Source organism: Mytilus galloprovincialis, chromosome 5 (genome assembly GCF_965363235.1).
Source record: "Mytilus galloprovincialis chromosome 5, xbMytGall1.hap1.1, whole genome shotgun sequence".
NCBI lineage: Eukaryota > Metazoa > Mollusca > Bivalvia > Mytilida > Mytilidae > Mytilus > Mytilus galloprovincialis.
Genome location: NC_134842.1, coordinates 40,411,084 through 40,430,834, shown reverse-complemented (window position 1 = coordinate 40,430,834; position 19,751 = coordinate 40,411,084). Strand labels below are relative to the sequence as shown.

The 19,751-nt window shown below is 31.9% G+C and overlaps 1 protein-coding gene across 1 annotated transcript in view; it reads left to right on the top strand.

Moving 5' to 3' along the window:
- LOC143075814 (von Willebrand factor D and EGF domain-containing protein-like) overlaps positions 1-18,875 on the top strand; it is a 47,793-nt gene extending 28,918 nt beyond the window's left edge. Inside the window, exons 8-22 of the mRNA XM_076251371.1 lie at positions 376-441; positions 2,881-3,155; positions 3,644-3,730; positions 4,164-4,547; positions 4,850-4,999; positions 6,463-6,675; positions 7,587-7,798; positions 9,755-10,142; positions 10,808-10,960; positions 13,230-13,416; positions 13,925-14,109; positions 15,308-15,559; positions 16,622-16,664; positions 17,429-17,516; positions 18,272-18,875. Of these exons, the coding sequence (XP_076107486.1) occupies positions 376-441; positions 2,881-3,155; positions 3,644-3,730; positions 4,164-4,547; positions 4,850-4,999; positions 6,463-6,675; positions 7,587-7,798; positions 9,755-10,142; positions 10,808-10,960; positions 13,230-13,416; positions 13,925-14,109; positions 15,308-15,559; positions 16,622-16,664; positions 17,429-17,516; positions 18,272-18,452 (2,864 nt within the window). The 3' untranslated portion in view covers positions 18,453-18,875. The remainder of the gene's footprint in view (positions 1-375; positions 442-2,880; positions 3,156-3,643; positions 3,731-4,163; positions 4,548-4,849; positions 5,000-6,462; positions 6,676-7,586; positions 7,799-9,754; positions 10,143-10,807; positions 10,961-13,229; positions 13,417-13,924; positions 14,110-15,307; positions 15,560-16,621; positions 16,665-17,428; positions 17,517-18,271) is intronic.
- Positions 18,876-19,751: the final 876 nt, after the last annotated feature.

Sequence of the window (19,751 nt, the reverse complement as noted above, 5' to 3'; positions counted from 1 at the left end):
GGACGCTCTTAAATTAATTAAGAAGCCTTACATTATGCTCTATTATCTTTATTGTTCAAAAGATTAGATACACTTTTCCATGCAACCATGGTTTAAGTTTAAACAAACGAAAACTATTTTTTAAAACATGTCATTACAGTAAAGTACAACTTGTTGCTGTTCAATGGAACTTTTGTAACTGTCATACAAGTAAGAGATTTAGCTAGATATAAATCCAAATTTAATCTACCATTTTCTACCTGGGGAAATGCCTGTACCAAGTCAGGTATATGACAATTAATATCCATTCATTTGGTGCGTTTGTGCTTTTTTTCTTATTTTGGCATTTAATACATACTCTTCGAATATCAAATTTTGTTTAATTGTATTTTATAGGTGATGGACCTGTTGCCTGTCCAGCTAACAAATCGTCAGAGAGTGGATACTTTCCAGGATGCAGTTGTAAGTGTTCACGAAAATAAAACATGTATTTCCAGGTTTTGTTTACCGAGTGGGTTTGCCTTCAAATATGTATTTAATATAATGTTGGAAGAGATGCCATTAGATTACCTCTCTCTCTCTCTCTTTCTTCCAGCTATAATCATACAGTGACATTTCAACGTAATTTTCAAATCGACTGTTTTGAAAATAATGATTAATCGCGTAGTATTCTTATTGTCAACTTTTTAAATACGTAAAACGTTTTCAAAAGTAGTTTCACACATGCTTGAAAGTTCTAGTATATACAGTCGCAACACATAAGCAATTGTTTGTAGTAGATCAACCGTAGAAATACTGTGGTCTACTAATTTTCCAATGTGAATTGACTAAAAGCATTGGGATGTTACTTTTATATACCCAAAACGGAGACGAACATTATTTGGTTCTACAAGGATCTGAGTACGAACCATAACTAACTTCAATTCGTTTATATGACTATTAGTTAATATAACTACCTTGACAGTGATATCCTAACAAGATGTTCCTGTTGTGGGACACTCACAAAAATGTGACGTGGTTTAAGAGATTTCAACCCTCCACCTATACATTTCGCCAATGTAGAATAAACAAACACAAACAGCAATACGCACAGTTGAACTCAGTTTAAAAGAAGTAAGAGTGCGATGCCAAATCAGGTAACACAAAAAACTGACACACATAACAAAGATATATAAATTAGCAAAGGACTAACAACAGTTACTAACATGCCAAGTCCAGACCTCAATTAAACAAGATTAATATAAAAAAGAAGATGTGGTATGATTGCCAATGAGACAACTGTCCACAAGAGACCAAAATGACACAGACATTAACAACTATAGGTCACCGTACGGCCTTCAACAATGAGCAAAGCCCGTACTGCATAGTCCGCTATAAAATGCCCCGCTAAGACAATGTTAAACAATTTAAACGAGAAAACTAACGGCCTTATTCATATAAAAAAATGAACGAAAAACATATATGTAACACATAAACATTGATAAGCAAACGACAACCACTAAATTACAGGCTCCTGACTTGGGATCGGCACATACTTAAATAATGTGGCGGGGTTAAACATGTTAGCAGTCTACATGATATGAAAATCTAGCACTTCCTCCCGTTAGGTGTTTAGTACCATACCATCATAAAATATATGAGGACGAATATAACCCGTATTATCAAACAACTGGTTTTAGAACAAATATGTTTATCCCCTGAGTGAATCAATATAAATTCAAAAATATTTCATCTTTAATGACCTGATAACATTATCGTAATTATATCCTATCGGTCAGGTTTAGCTGAAAGTTTAATTAGATTTTGAGGTGAATAACGACATATTTGTGCTTTTTTTATGGATATTACCATATAAAATTGGATGTGAAACAACTGAACGTATAAGATGACCGTGTACCGATTACAAAATTTAGTATATGTTTTGACCACATTTGTAGTTTGTGATATCGAAAATCTTGGTGTAATAATTTTTCAGTAAAACAGATATTTCTTTCGTTAAAATTAAATACGTTGTTACATACACGAGGGAGTTGGGATATGTCAACATCATAAAATGGCGAAAAGGGAAGGTCACCCTCTAAGAAAGGGATAAAAGGAAATGAAATGACATCTTTTGGATTTAGCTTCCCTTGAAAAATGTAAATTAAGAAAAGAGGCGTGTCCATTGTAAGTATTCGATTAATCTTAACAGTTCACCAGGATAAATATCTTTAGTCTAAATACTGAAGTCGTCATTATTGAAAGCCAATATTTCATCTAAATGTATAAACATGTTATTCAATGTTTTTGTCAGATGTTGTTTTAATGGTTATTTACTGATTTAAGTCATAAATGTAATTCAAGGTCCATAAAAAGTCATCCACAGTAAGTTCCAATTTGAGTTTCGATATCCTGACTATAACAAACATATTCTTAAGTACAAATTCTAGTGCCATTATCATTCTAAAGCAGGTCAAATAGGCATAGTTCTTTTGTCTGTGAGTACCTTAAATAGTTTAAAAATTGATATACACATTCGCTCACTGACTATTACATACCCATTTAACAATAGATTTGTGCTTGTTTTCTTAATAAGATGATGAAGCAAAGTAGTAAATCAGGTAAACAAATCAAAACTTTGAACAGATTCGAAATCACTAATAGAAACATGCAATTAATTCTGCAACAACTTTCAACGAATATTTTACAACTCAAAAATAGTGATTACCACTATATGCAAACCCCTTATTTGACAGGCTTTTTATTTTTAATCATAACTAAAATTGTGTATTTGAATAGCAAATTGGAAAACCAATCCAACCATAAATGAGTTCTTAACAATTTTCTGAACATTATATAAGCAGTTCTGGTATTCATTTTTGGTGTTTTATTATCTACTTTTATAACCCTTTTTTCAAACAGCAAATTTTCCAAAGGAATTTGTTCAAGTTATAGTAAAGCCAGAGTTAGTAAAGGGACCTAGCTTCAAAATTCCAGGATATGATACAACTCCAAGTTTATCGTCTGTCTTTAGATGTTACTTCGAGGATATATCAAATGGAACCTACGTATACGATGTTTTCTGGTATATAAATGGAAATAATGTTACATCAAAGCTGAATGTCCCATTTGAAAACATTGACTCTACATTACTGAGAGGAAATGATTGGGTTGGTCTTTATACAATGAACATGGAGGTAATATTCTTATCAACTGTACTTTGGAACGAGATATACATAAAAAAAAAAAAAAAATGTTAAGACATTTTTTAACAAGTTAATGATGTTATTAAATATAAAGGTAGTTTTCAAAAATGAGATTAGTCGAAAAATAGAAACGAATAATGTTCCACAAAACTTAATGACTACATTAATGAGTTAAAGTCGAAAAACGGCCAATAAAAAGATTTTTTGTATTTCTATATAGTTATATTGAGTATGTGGCACAACAATTGAAGACCATGAAAGCTTTCTGTTTTTGTTCCTCTTTGTGCGTAATGATCTTGTCACTTAAGTTTTAATTTTTGTGGAATATTTAATGAGTCACTATATGTTGATCGTTGCTTCGTGTGGGAATTTGGCTTTTTGCTACTAGTGTTTTAAATGTGTTCAATAATGGAATTTCATATTCCGAAATTTGTAGAGTGATTCAAATAAAATATAGTAAAGATTTTTATTTCATAAAGGTAAAATGTTCAATAAGAATGAGATATTCTACCAATGCAATACCAGGAAAATTCATTGAAAGTCAAAACTTCCTAGCCGGTTTATTTGTAAGTATCCAGGATATGTATACTCAATTCACCAACAAAAAAAAAAAAAAAAAAAAACACCACCAAACAAAATTTTTTTGATTTGTCCCTTTCTCTCATATTTCGTTTACTACCTTGTACATTCAATTTGAAATTGTGAACATGAATAAACAGAATTAATTTTTACATACATAAACACCACTCTTGTATACGAGGGTCTTAACCTTATATAGTCATTTTGATCATAACATCATCTGAAAGTCTGATACTTTAAATATAAAGTCTTGTTTAGATTTTTACTTATTTTTCAGATATTTTTCTTCAAGTGAAATTAGTACGACATTATGTGTGTAGTCAATTTTGCAGTCAAATATATATTTTATGTATCAATAATTGTTCATTTTGTTCAAGGTGATTTTTGTTTTATAGTTGTCTTTGTAAATTTTTCTTTCAGCCAGAAAAATATGATTACACAGTTATTGAAGGAGAAAAAATTGAAATACAGTTCACGGCAACTGTTCCCATCAGCTGTATTGCATCACACGAAGGCCTCAAAGTTCATTGTGATCAAAAGTTTTATATATTTCAACCGGAATTCGATCAACAATCATTTTCATGCTTAAATAATATTGTCAGCAGAGATGTCGTGTTTCAATCCCAATTCTGTGGAATTAGTATAGGAACAAATGATTGGCAAGAAACTAAAACACTAGACGTGTATGGATTCAGTGATGGACTATACAACTTTAAGGATAGATCAACAAACATTCGTATTTCTACGGGTACCATTTCAACCTTCAATGACATTTGGAAGAACATCAACATTCCAGACATTAAGGTTGCAAATATTTTTTTTTCCTTTTATTCAAATTGATAATCATGTTAATTCTAGTTTTTTGGATTGTTACTTCGCGTTATCTTCATGCATTTTTTGATAACCATGTTATATGATAAAGGCAACCATGATGGACACTTTCTGATTTTTTATTCTTTTTAATCGCGTTAGGCAGATTATTTTTTTCCCTTTCATATCTATAGTATCCAATAAACAATACTATGAAATGCCATTAAACTGATATTGATTATAACTGTAAATGTATTATATCTACATTGTTCTGAATAATTTCATTACATTTTAAGGTAACTGTACTAGATAAAGATACAGTTTTAACAAATAGACTTTGCCAGTCTGTAAATGATCCGCACATCAGTACCTTTGATGGAAGGTACTACCATTTTATGGACGTCGGCGAATTTGTCATGTACAAAAATGACAGAGGACCTTATTTGGTATTTATTCTTGTTTTCTTATTCTTTAAAAGATAATTGAAATATGATAATAAATAAAAATCGTATCCAGGGCTTAGTGCGGTAATTGAATAGCTTATATTCCATATATCAAAGAAAGGCAAACCTAAATACTGATGAAAGACATGCAAGGTCACAAACCAATGAAAAGGCTAAAGACGGGTGCTCCGACGCAGTCTACAGCTCCTATTTAATGGGTGACATCCATTATGAGGATCACACAGTGTTCAAGTTCGTTGATCAATTTCTTGCGAATGACAAATAAAGGCGAAAATATGTCGTGGTTTGTATACAATCCCTTCGGCAATGAATAGCGTACGGTGACATATAGTTGCTAATGTTTGAGTCAATTGGTCTCTTCTATATCAACCCTTTATCAATGTTCACTTCGTTAAACGCTTCAATCCATTGTAAATGTGTAAGTACTTTTACTGAGAAAGAATAAAATTTGTTTGTTTGGGATATTTATTATATGAGTTATTTCACTTGACTTGGCGAAGCATAAGCGGTTCGTTTATAATAGACACGTCCATCTAAAGATAGGTGTTTGAAACAAACTCATCAATGAAGTGTCCATTTATGGTAATTAATCCGATAAAAATATGTAACCACCATATGCGTATTCGCAAAGTAAAAAGTGAGACACATTATTTGATTTTCTTTTGTAGAGTTGTAAGGAATGTCATAATTGTCACATTTCTGAAACTGTCGATTTAAAAGTATAACATATATAAATACATGAAATATGACAACGACAAGAAAAATATATTCTATTGCGTTATGATATTCTATTTTTTGCTCATTTTCTGCCGAATGATTTTTCTGTTAGGATAGCAGATATGAGGAAGGGCTAAACTATGGTTCCTTGACCTTATAAAATTCCTTAATTGTACAGCAAGAATAATTTTCTTTATAGGCTTTTAATTGCATTGTCATTGGTTGCTGAATTTTTGACTTTGCAGATTATTTCTTCTGATGTAAAGGAAAGTATCTTCTTTCATTCTGCAGTGATTCGTTATTCAGAAAGAAATACCGGAATTAACAAATGTGCTTTAATATTAAATCTAAAAACGGGGGAAACTACAAGCTTAAATCGGGATTTCTTTTTTTTAAAGCTGTATGTTATGTTTATCTTTAAGAAAGAGTATGGTATATTTAGAAAGCACTTTTGATTTAAATCACATATTTAGAAATGTTTCAAACAGAATAGTAAAATAGACGAATCTTAAACATACTTAGCTATAGTGTATATAAATGTTATGCGTTTTGAACTATACTTTTCTCTACATTCCAAACACTCAGTTCTGTTGTTTATCCATTTCATTTCCTTGTATAGAAACAGTCATCCTTTTTCGTTTGAACATTTTAATAGCAAAATAATCAAGACATAAAGTAAAATAGAAATAATTAAAATTTAAACAGTTTTTTACCTTTTTCGTTTGTAGGTTCATGCTTTGTTTACAAATTGTGGTTTTGGATGGGAGGGGTCATCATGTCATTGTGGTATAGCGATAAGAAGTCGAAACTCTCGTTTTGTAATTCGTACATGTAAAACAATTTCACGAACCAGCAAGTCTTTACTTGATGCACCAATCACGCAACTTGACTCTTGCAATGACAACGACTTTTTAATCGAGCACACCGGGAACAAGTACAAGGTATGTATAAGTACATATATCATTTTTAAATGCTACAGTTAACCAAATAAATATTGTTTAATCTAACTTTTAGACATATCGATTATGTCATGTATATCATTGTCTTATTATAAAGTGAATTGGTGTATTCCAAACTTGAGATCAAAGGTACCGGACCTATATGTGTTGCTTGATATCTAGATCATTCCCCAGATATTAACACAGTTAAATGACTTCAAACTTGAATATAAAAAAGAGTATAATGTCAAACTTTTTGGTTTTCCACTTCAAGCTTTTCAACGGTTGCATAACCAAAGGTCATCCTAGGAAATGTATCCCGAATCGTTCTGCACGATTAGTAATTAGTTTATACCAAATTCACTAGCAGGGACATTTGTACATTTTAACAAAACTGATAACTGTGTATTTGGATCATTTATACAAAAAACACATGGTCTTTAAATAGAAAAAAGTGAAAAATGGTGTAAACGATTTAATCGTGAATATATCAGAAACTGATGTGTTTGGCTTTTACCTGGTTTCAAGTGATCATGACTATCACTTCTTTGTCTAGGTAAAATGAGAATACAGCACCGTCAAGCATGTCTTAACCCGCAATATTCCATATGAGCAAGCAAGGAGCTTGTTATTCAAAAATGTTTATGACAGCTGTCTTTCATATTCCGGTTTTTTTTTATGAAATAAATTAGTTTGTTGATTTTTTTTAAAATTTTACATATGTATGCACGTGTGTCTTTTTATACATAACTATACGGTACGGGTTTTGCTCAATATAAGAGACCGTACAGCAACCTTAAGGCGCTTGTATACACAGCATGTTGACTTTTGTGAACTGTGGTCACATCAAAAGTTATACCACATCCCTTTTGTATTACGATAATTGAAATACAGATTAATCGATTAAATTTCAGATCACCATTCCCTCTGGCACGGAAATTACGATAACTATATCTAGATGGTCAAGATTCATCGGGTCCGTTACTATTAAACCTTCTGTGTATGATATTGATAGAGTGAAAGGTCTTTGTGGAGTTCCCAGTATTACAATGGACCCTTCAGATGACTATACTCACCGTACAAATGGTCCAGTTAATGATGATCAAGATTTTGCTCGTTCCTGGAGGTTTGTACACAGGCAGTTATAGTTCTGTTTATTATTTGAACTTTATTATTCTGTCATTTTGTAAAACCAGGTATATTATACAACACAGTAATCACTGTTGCTTCTCGAAGAATATCAGCATTCTGTATTTTGAACAATATAGTCGATTGTCTACACATGATACACTGACTTCAAAATTATAGATTTGAAAAACATGCACCGAAAAGGAATTAAACTTATTACAAATCCAAACTTTTTTTGTGTATCTGTTGCCAATTTAAAACTCAGGCACACCAACAACATGTAACACTAAATTGAAATACATAATATCCGTTCTACAATTTACAAGAAAAGTGCATTTTAAATCTTATTCTAAATAATTGTTACGTCGCATCCTACCGTTTAAGACATTTTCAGTTTTGCCGTAATTGTGTAAACACGTGTCATTATATTCCCTTCATTAATATACACGTGCTTTTCTTGTACATATTTTCTTACCACATCGAGGTACAAAAAAAGATAAAAGGGTCTTGATCATGGATCGAATCGTTTTAACCTTTCTAGCATCGTTCAACTTAAAACATCGATTGTCTTTATGTGCTGGTTAAAAAATATCGATTAAGACATTCTTTTCTAATATTAATGATAAATATAGATATAGGAAGATGTGGTGTGAGTGCCAATGAGACAACTCTCCATCCAAATAATAATTCATAAAAGTAAATCATTATAAGTCAATGTACGGCCTTCAACACGGAACATTGGCTCACACCGAACAAAAGCTATAAAGGGCCCTAAAATTACTAGTGTAAAACCCTTCAAACCGGCAAACCAACGGTCTAACGACAAACGAGAAACACGTATAAATTACATAAACAAACAACTTATGTACATCATTTGCAGCAAGTTTAAACGTTTTATTGGTACCAAACCTTCTTCCTTTTTCTAAACAATAGCATAACATCACAACATAGACAAACATACGATAGAATATCAATTGAAGGCTTAACTCAATAAAAAAACGTAAATTAACACATTATGGACGAATACATATGATCTGCCATACCTGAATGCAAATGCACAGTTAATAAAATATTAGGGACAAACATTCAACTCCAAAAAGCAAACATATAAGTACAAACAAAGACATGGCAAGTCACCACCGCGAAAAATTGAACCCTTCGAAAATAAACACTTTTGAAAAAAAAAACCGGTTTTAATAATATCTACAGGTAAATGAAAAATAATTTTGTCGTTTTATGTATACTACTTATGTGTATAAAATTCTTCCATTAATCAAATGAATTAGGAATACAAAGAAAGTTCATATACATTTTGTAAATATATAATTTAACACTAGATACAAATTGGGGTGAATATCAACAATACCACTATACAATTAGAGATAGCTAAAACTTCCCTGTGCAGATTTAAGGAGAATTATCTTTATGTTCATACAAATGCAGTATGAAGAAGTGAAAATTAGTAGATATTCTGAATAATCAATGCTGGTATATAGACAATATCATAATAATATAAAATAACAAAAAACATTGTAAACAGTATCAACAGGTAAAAAGAAAATACGATTTGAGAGTACTCACAGTTACTGAAAGCTAGTTTAAAGCCAAAAACAATATTAATAAAAAAAAATCATGCATCAGAGACTTAAATCAACTAAAACACATTCCAGGGATTTAGTATTTTAACGTTATGAACAGTCAGAGAATACACGATTTGTGCAATGCCAAACAATTAATGTATTGACATGTAGTATGATAGTGAGTAGCGACTACTTTAGAGATACAAATTAACGTTTGTGTGTCTCTTTACATCCCTCCTAACAAAATATAATTTAGTTATGTTTTAATTTGCTAATGACAACATCGATATTAGTGCTAATGTAAACTATATTCCGAGATCTAATTACAATATTGGTATATACTATATATGTATGTTATTTTTTTTTTATCTCAGAATTACAACTGACATGACAGATGAACAGATGTTTGTGGAAACACCGACATTTATCAGCAATAGTTATACTATTGACACTTACAGCAGTGAATATATTAATAATGCAGGTTCAACGTACTGTGCTTGCGAGAAACAAGCCAAAAGCACTGATTCGTTTGACGAGTTTTATACTGTACACTGCAATCTTACTGAGAGAACTGAGTATTGTCCATCAAAATCGTTAGACAACACCGTGAATGCTTATCAAACATCCTGTTCCAGATCACAAACGACGAAACGATCAATTGGTTCACGTGAAATTGTTAGAAGGAGTACTAATGACAATGATGATGTGATCGAGTTTCTATCACTGACATTTGATGAAGATGTTAACAATACAGACAAAGTTGTATGTATTAATATATATTGTGTATACTTTGTTATAATTTTGCTTGTAACATGAAAGTATCTAAGATTTCTGTAAAGGTTAATTGTTTTGTCGTTATTAGATTGATTTTTTATCACAATACTGCACCAGATTTTTTTTCATTATCTGACCAACAAATGAAATTGAGAAAGGAAATGGGGAATGTGTCAAAGCGACAACAACCCGACCATAGAGCAGACAACAGCTGAAGGCCATCAATGGGTCTTCAATGTAGCGAGAATTCCCGCACCCGTAGATGGCCCCTAAAAATATGTATACTAGTACAGTGATAATGGACGTCATACTTAACTCCGAATTATACACAAGAAACAAAATTAAAAATCAAACAAGACGAACAAAGGCCAGAGGCTCCTGCCTTGGGATAGGCGCAAAGTTGCGGCGGGGTTAAACATGTTTATGAGATCTCAACCCTCCCCCTATACCTCTAGCCAATGTAGAAAAGTAAACGCATAACAATAAGCTATATAACAAACAGCTTGTTTTAGTCTATAGCTCCTTTTCTATTCACTTTCGTTGTTTCACATCACAATACGAACAGGGACCTGGAAATATTAAGTTTTAGCGGTGTATTAATAGATCAATAATGTCAATGGCTTTACGTTTATATCTGTAAAATTATTCTCTAGGTTCAACAAACATTCAGAAATGGATGGACAGAAATAAATGCTTATCAGGAATGTCTTGCTGTTATTAATAACACATTACCTTCTGATTTATACGGCGATTTTGCAGACTTACAGCGGGCTAATTACATTATTGGTTGTGTGAAAGACATTGAGGTAATATAAATAATTAATGTCGGACGTATGATACAAGCACAGGAAAAATGACATATTCAACCGAACGTTTAAACTATTCTATTTAATCTTATTGTCTTTCTTACTTTTGAATGACTTTTTTTTATTTATGTTTAAGTGTTGTTAATTGATGAGACGATTCGCTGTATTTTGCAACTTTCGTTAATGGTAGTATGTAACATACGCGGTGATACCTTACCATTTTTATATGCTAACCTCCAATGTAACAATGGAAATTCTTCTTGACTAGTACATTTATCCCAGTTTTGTTACGGAATGTGTACTCATTATCAATAACAATTGTATGCAATCTATCAATTTGTTAGATTGTTAAGGTCACATTTAAATTTTTTTATAATTAACACACAACTCTAAACATAAAAAAAATGTGGTAGTATAGCCAATTAGACAAATTTCTCATACATGAATGTCATGTGTGTAAGCATTATTTTCAACACATTGGAAAGAATATCACATCCCATTTTTTTTCATCTGTGTTTGTGTGCTTTTCTCACAAGGCTTCATAGGTAACCATTTTCTTAATATTCAAACGCTTAGAAGGATTAACACAAATATCCTTGAAGCATATTCTATATCTCAAATTACTGATCTGCAATCTCATATATAATTCATATAAACGAATTAGGTATAGACAATTCACTTGGAAACTCAACACATTCCCCATTTCCATTCCCAATTTTATATACCCTCACGACACTTACCAAAGAGGAAATCCTGGATAATCATAGGTCTGTTCTTTGTTCCTTTGGTATTTAAACCAAAGATCAAGAACGGGATCTTCCATCACTGTATTGGATAACGGTATATTGCTGGGTCTTCCAAGTGCTCCACGAAACTTCTTTCTAAATTATTAACATCTATTTTATCAGCAATCAAAGACGGGCTTCAAAGTTATTGTGAAACTGCCTATTCTAGAGGTGGCGTGAATCAGATGTGGATACTTCAAAAATTCCAAAGATCTTTTAGAGTACATACAATCTAACTCTCTTTCATCTTGTAACAGTATTAAAACATTTGACTTTTCTCTGATTCAAACAAAAAATTCTCTGAAACCGATATTATCAAAATGCTTGATTTCTTGATTGACAACATATTTGTAACGTTTGGAGGACGTGTTTTTCAACAGACTGTCGGCATCCCAATGGGAACAAACTGTGCCCCTCTACTTGCCGACTTGTTTCTTTATTATTATGAGGCTGACTTCATGCAGGAACTTCTTAGGAAGAAAGATAAGAAGTTAGCAATACCCTTTAACTCTACTTTCCGCTATATAGATGACGTTCTTTCACTAAGCAATTCAAAATTTGGTGACTATGTGGAACGCATCTATCCCATCGAATTGGAGATAAAGGATACTACAGTTACAGTTAAGTCGGCTTCATATCTTGACTTACATCTAGAAATTGACAATGAGGGTCGGTTGAAAACAAAACTTCACGACAAAAGAGAAGATTTCAGCTTTCCAATTGTGAACTTTCCAGTTCTAAGTAGCAACATTCCAGCAACACCTGCATACGGGGTATATATCTCCCAATTGATACGATATTCCCGTGCTTGCATTTCCTATCATGATTTTCATGATAGAGGGTTACTGCTCACAAGGAAGCTATTAAACCAAGAGTTCCAAATGGTGAAGTTGAAATCATCTTTTTGTAAATTTTACGGACGCCATCACGAGTTGGTTGACCGTTATGGAATAACCGTTTCACAAATGATATCGGATGTGTTCCTTACGTCGTTACTACAATCCCCTTCCCTTTCATGAATGTGACCTACCGAATTAGACTATTTACCGGATTTGTAATCACATAAGCAACACGACGGGTGCCACATGTGGAGCAGGATCTGCTTACCCTTCCGGAGCACCTGAGATAACCCCTAGTTTTTGGTGGGGTTCGTGTTGTTTATTCTTTAGTTTTCTATGTTGTGTCATGTGTACTATTGTTTTTCTGTTTGTCTTTTTCATTTTTAGCCATGGCGTTGTCAGTTTGTTTAAGATTTATGAGTTTGACTGTCCCTTTGGTATTTTTCGTCCCTCTTTCATAATAATGTCTTTACCTAATCCACAAATCGTTTGGCAGTATTGAATAACTGATATCAGACATGGCTCATATTCGGATAGTTTTGCAACTTAAACATTTTGAAGCATGATCATCACAACAAATCATGTATATTGTTGCAATCACATTTCTACTTTTACTAGTTTTCAAACTACATCTTATCTTTGCAGCTAACTGGAAATACAGTTTTCCTGAAGGATACAATTGAAGCAATGGTTATAAACATCATGACAGAAATTCAGAAAAATGAATCGCTTTATTTGTTCAATTCAACAGAAGGAAATCAAACAATTTTGGAATATATCTCTGCTAAACTGTGTCCAGGCAATTGTAGCGGTCATGGCAATTGTACAATAGGTAGACTTATAACTTATATAAAGTGTGTTGAGTATATCATGTATATTGAGTTCACTTACTGTTTTGATTTATTTTACGCAGTGCCAACCATAGTTGCATGTTTTATACTACTGAAATAAATGTTAGTTAATGTATCGAGTGTCCATGGTTACACATGTTTATGAAAGTGATGATGTTTGGAAAAAAAACAGCCCTAAGTATAATTCTTAACTGGAATTGCACTAATCAAGTACAGTTAAAACTGATATGGCCTTTTTTTTACACAAACTTGTAGAGTAGAAGGAACTAGAAACACGTCGTATTGGGGAAATTTTTATGGTGACAATTGCGCGTCCTGCATTGAAACACTATACAGTTCATTTTATGTTAACTTAATGAAATCAACATCGATTTATCTTTATTTTGTAGTATCATAATACATTGCTTCATACTGAATGTATTATGCACACTCTCGTTAGATAGATATTTATACGGATCTTATACAGTATATGTTTTTTTTATTATTCAGCTGTATGCATCTGTTTTGATGGATTCATTGGCGATGACTGCTCACATAGTGTAGCTTCACCCCCGAAAAATATCAGTCTGCCATCTTATGGATTATGTTCAACTGCTACACGTTCCTGTCAAAAGACAAATGTTTACGTTGACATGCTATCAGAAACAGTTTGGTACAGAATCAGACATTTTCAGGTATATGTTCAAACCTAAATTCCAATTTTTTTAACAATAAAACGTTTCGTTACTCTAAACAGCAGATCATAATTACAAATATACGTATGCTTAATGAATACATGTATTGTACATGTGTGTTAAAGAAATGTCTTATCATGTGAAAAACCTTAAGTCATCACTTTATTATTACATATGTATATGGTTACAGTGATTGTGGTACAAACACCGTAACACTACTATGGACACGTTCATCTGGAAAAAAGATTATATTTAAAAAGGCACATTTTAACCTTTATATCTTGACAGAGTTTGATAAACATATTTTATAATTTGTAATTAGTTTGATTTTAAGTTTGATTTGAGTTGAAAGAAATATAAACTTAACCTGATATTAATGTTTAGTTTTCAACAGTTTCGACTGAATTTAATCTGATAAAACAGAAATACTTTTACAGTGCTAAAAACTGATATCAACTGTTAATTCGTGAGCATGCATATTTCTGCTATGGTGATGTCGATGTGTACTGTTTTCTCTGTCTATTAAAGACAAAGAGAAAGAGCAGAAACCAAACAACAATCAACATCTGTTAGTCGAACACAAAAAAACAACAAAAAAACAACAACAAAGAAAATAAAACCAAAAAAGTTTACAAAACATTTCTCGAAAAAAAAAACTACAGGTGAAAAGCACAAGTCCCATGAAAATCCGCTAACCATGAAAGATTAAGAGGTAATATGATCATCGTTTTTTGTAAATGAGCATGTGGTTATGAATGTTGTCTGTTACAATAATTCACTTCATTTGAAGTTGTCACCAATTATAATTTGTAGTATGAAATCACAATTAACAGATGTTTAAACAATTAAGTTAATTCCTCGACCAGTGACATAGTATAAGTTTCAGAGTTGATGATGCCAGTGCGGTACGGTAAAAAATGTTCAAGTCAAGAAAAACCTCGACGACGATCCATTAATAATCCTTACAGTCAGGTAAATATTGGGATCTGCATTATCATCCAACATCATTTTAAAAGTTTTTTTTGTCTTGTCATCTGTGAGTATGTATATCTTTGTTTAGTGTATTTTAATAAATGACGAAAATTTAATGCATGTCCATTTGTAACTTTCAAGAGTTCACTTGTACAGTATGTGAACATGAGTTGTAAGATAAAGCATTTCCTGGATATAGACATCATTTTGTATATTTTGATTTCAGATATTGGACGACCTAATCATTATCACGTCAGACTGGGAAGCGGATTCGGCCGAATATAGAAGTATGTTTATGGTGTCAGTAAATCTTCATAACAATCGTAAGAGGAGGTCCGTATCTAATGATAAGACTACGGAAGGATATGAAATCAGTCTATCTTATGATAATCAGAATTATGGAGATGTTGTCAGTATCATTATTTATGACGAAACTTGTTATTCCTGTAATTCTACTGCTAGGACATGCATTAATCTGGTAAGTGAAAATAAATACAAAACAAAATATGCATAATAAATTTAACCGAAGTACATATAGTTTGTATAAGAATTAAAACTAAAAAAGTACACAAAAAGAACGGGCTTTATTTCGGAGCGATAAACAAAGGGAATATTGTTTTCTGCATGACACGGTATCATATTGTAATAAGTCGTATCCGTAGATGCTCGTAACAGGAAAAACAGGACATTAAAGGTTCACATATTTGACAGGTTAAACAAGATCAAAATGTCACATTATTACATGACAAATCCAAATATGTGTATTTTATCAAATATTTGCTATATATATAATATATAACTAAATGTTGACCACCAAGAACCAATTTGTTAAAGTGATTCAACTCAAGTGTGCTTAAACCCCTTATAAGACCAGCTTATCATTTTTGCAAACCCATAAAGGTATTTTGACAACTCGCATGCAGCCAGATGGTGTTACCTATTTTGAGCATGTAAGGCCACAAAGTGGTCGTTTTGGTATTGTTTGTTTCCAGAGTTTGTTTCGTGAACAGTTTTTGTTGAGTATCTGCATATTTTTAACATTGTTCTCATCATGTCGGTCTTTCTTTCATTATTCCATATTGGTTTTGTAACACAATATGTAACAGTTGTAAATATCAAATTGTGTATAATATGCGCCGATAAATACATACTTGTCATGAACATTGCTTCTAGTATTCGAAAAGGAAGGTGGTAATATTTCACAATTTTCAATCAACGTCTAATTTCCGTTAACAAAATTCCATTTTTGATGGTCAATATCACCTCTACTTTTAAATATTATGTTTGACGCAGACAAATCAAAATTATAAGTATATAGAACCTAGAATTCAAATATTTTAATTATCAAATATAAATTATAGGTTCTGTTATTTGACCAACACTTGTACTCACTTTAGGTAGTTTCACCATTAACACTTTATGAAAAAAGTGTGTTTATCTTCAATTGGTTAACACTTTCAAAATGTTAATTGTGCATACAATTTCATTTTCAAAAACTTCTCAGTTTAAGTGCTTAAATGTATATATGTTAATGTTTCAGGCTGGTTGCAAATCCTCGAATTTGAAATCGGAAATAGTAAAAGGTAAATACAAGACGTTTCATGTTAAATAAATGATTAAATTCGTTAAGGTTGTTTACCTATTTTCCTGAAAAATTAGCTGTCCTATGAACTCGTCGGTGACCTCAATCATCAATCTGTATGAGAAAGGATATTCAGTAACGACATTGTAAACAAATAAAAGCCCAAATTTCAAAAACAAATCCTGTTGTTTCTCTAGAACTCGATTATGTTAACAAGATAGTTATGCTGTTAGATTACTATTTGATTGTTATCTTTTGTGATTTCATGCCACTTCTATGCGCTGTTCTTGGGCTACATTTTTGTATTTCATGGCGGTCAGTTTTTATTGATCAAGGAAGCCGGAGAGCAAAGATAAAACCACTGACCTTCGATAGAAAAACTAACAATTCTAGTCAACTAGGGTTGCAGTCGAAAGCTCCTGCACGCACGGGTTCGAACACACAACCTCAGTTTGACGTGCTAGTAATTACAGTAGTAACTGCTTACACCATTTGGCTCCTGAGGCCTATTTAAATCATGACAAATTCTTTTTTTTTTAATTTTTATCTAAAAATAAAATCTTAAATACATGTACGTACATTAACGAATATAACGAAGACACGATTCCGTGCACATATGTCCGACTTGCAGTACTTAATTTCAGATGTATTTATCAAGATATGATTACAGTCAAAATGCTAAATAGTAAAACAAAACATTTTTTTTGGTTGAGACAAATAGAAACCTACAAATACTATTTCTTATATAATGCAATATTTTTGTAGCACTTGGTGCTTCAATAGGAGTTGTGTTTGTTTTTGTTTGTATAGTGATTGGACTGATTTGCTGCAAGTACGGTAACAAGAGTCAGAGGTGAGTATATTCTTCATTGCAGAATAATGAAAACTATAAAAAGAAAAAAATGAGGCGGAAGTTTGAAATCATAGGTTACTTTGTGGTCATCAACAATGTGCATAATTCATACTGTACTGCAGTTAATAACAGGTCACTACATGACACTTATTTTACAAATCAAGATAAAGCTAACAGTTATATTTATGTTCCTTTCTCATGTTGAACGATTAATAAAGGCAACAGTAGTATGCCGCTGTTCAAAACTCGTAAATCCATGGACAAAAAACAAAATTGGGGTAACACACTAAAACTGAGGGAAACGCATTAAATATAAGAAGAGAACAACGACACAACATTAAAATGTAACATATACAGAAATGGACTAAGCATTAGCCAAAATCCGATGAGAATAACAAATATAACATCAAAACCAAATACATGAATTTGGGATAGAAAAGTACCGTGACACGTCTTATAGTTATATGAATTCACGCTCAAATATAAGAGAAAACAAACGACACAACGGAAACACAACGTTAACATGTTACACACACAGAAACGAACTATAATATAACAATGGCCATTTTCCTGACTTGGTACAGGACATTTTTAAAGATAAAAATGGTGGGTTGAACCTGGTTTTGTGGCATGCCAAACCTCGCACTTTAATGGCAATGTTAAATATAACATTGAAATGACAACATGATATTACAGGACTACAATATGTTTAAACCTGAAAGTAACTTATTTAGTGTTTTATTTAATAATTATAGGTTACAGTCGAAGGTTTCAATTGAAGATTATTCTGCAAGTAGCAATGATGTAGACTACCAGATGACATCAAGTCAAACAAGGATGAACACAGTTGATGACATTGATCTTCACTTGGATGACGTTAACAAAACTCTAACGAAACAACGAGCACATGATAATCATCAAATCAGTTATATGTAAACCAAACAGTATTGGACTTCTAAATGTGATTAACATAATGTATATTTCAACTTTTATTTTTTCTTTCACTTTAACAGTCATTGGTTTTTGATACTGTAATAACAAGTTTTTGAAATTTCAATATATACATTTTGTATATCAGGGCTTATTTATATTTTATAAGATTACTTGATACCTTCTTTTAGATTAAAACAAAGCTATTTGTTATCAGTTGAACATAATTGCTTCAGTTAACAATTGGTATTGCTTTTGTTCGTAAGCATCGTACTTATAATACTAGACAGATGTTCTATGCTTTATATGTTGACATAATCCAATTTGGAAGAACAAATCAAATGTCTTGCAAAAATAATCGTTAAGTTAGGGAGAAAAATATGTTTAGTTAAGTATTTATTGAGGTATTTCTACAAATGGAATACTATGTGTACAAAAAAAAAATTGCTACTATGAAAATCTGTATTTGCTAAATTTTAAATTATGTTCATGTATGTATATCAAATTGATTTTGCTATGGAGTGTATTTTATTGTTGTCCATACATTTAATTCTGTGCAGATTATTAAATCCGGAACACATGCAACCCTTCATTCCAATAGTAAACTAACAGTGGCAAAAATAAGAGAAAGAGAGATTTCACACTCCTAATTCCGGAATTAAACGAGTTACAAAAAATTTGTCACATTTTGAAATAGGACATATCCATTACAGATACAGATATGACTATTAATTATTTTCTATTGCGTTCAAAGACAACGAATAACGAAATCATTTTGCAACTCGATATGGCTTTTATTTTAGAACTGGGTCTAAATGTCTCATTGGTATCTTCCCCTTCATATTTGTGATTTTTTTTTAAATAACAGGTGGATATAATGTATGCCTATTATTTCAAAAATTAAACGTTCGTCGGATTTGTAGTAATCGATTTTGTGATTCTGTCTGGAGGGGGAGTGCAGTTATTAATCACATTGAAATTTCCTCAACCTAGATAGCAATATATCAGCTTCACCTGTATTTGAAATATACATTTCAAAACTTATGCGGTATTCAACAGTTTGTAGCTCATACTCAAACCATGTAAAACGTCACAAGTGTCTGATCAAAGAGTTGATGAACCAGGGATATGCCAAAGTACGTGCCATGTTTAAACAACATCTCGTAGCCTGAACTTGGGAAATGGTTTAAATAGTTTTTTTTTCTCTCAAAATAGTTATTATTACATATATGTATCATGTCATTAAATTTCCCAACGGTGAGCTTTTAGTCATTTATTCTCATTATTTGAAGATATAAATAATCC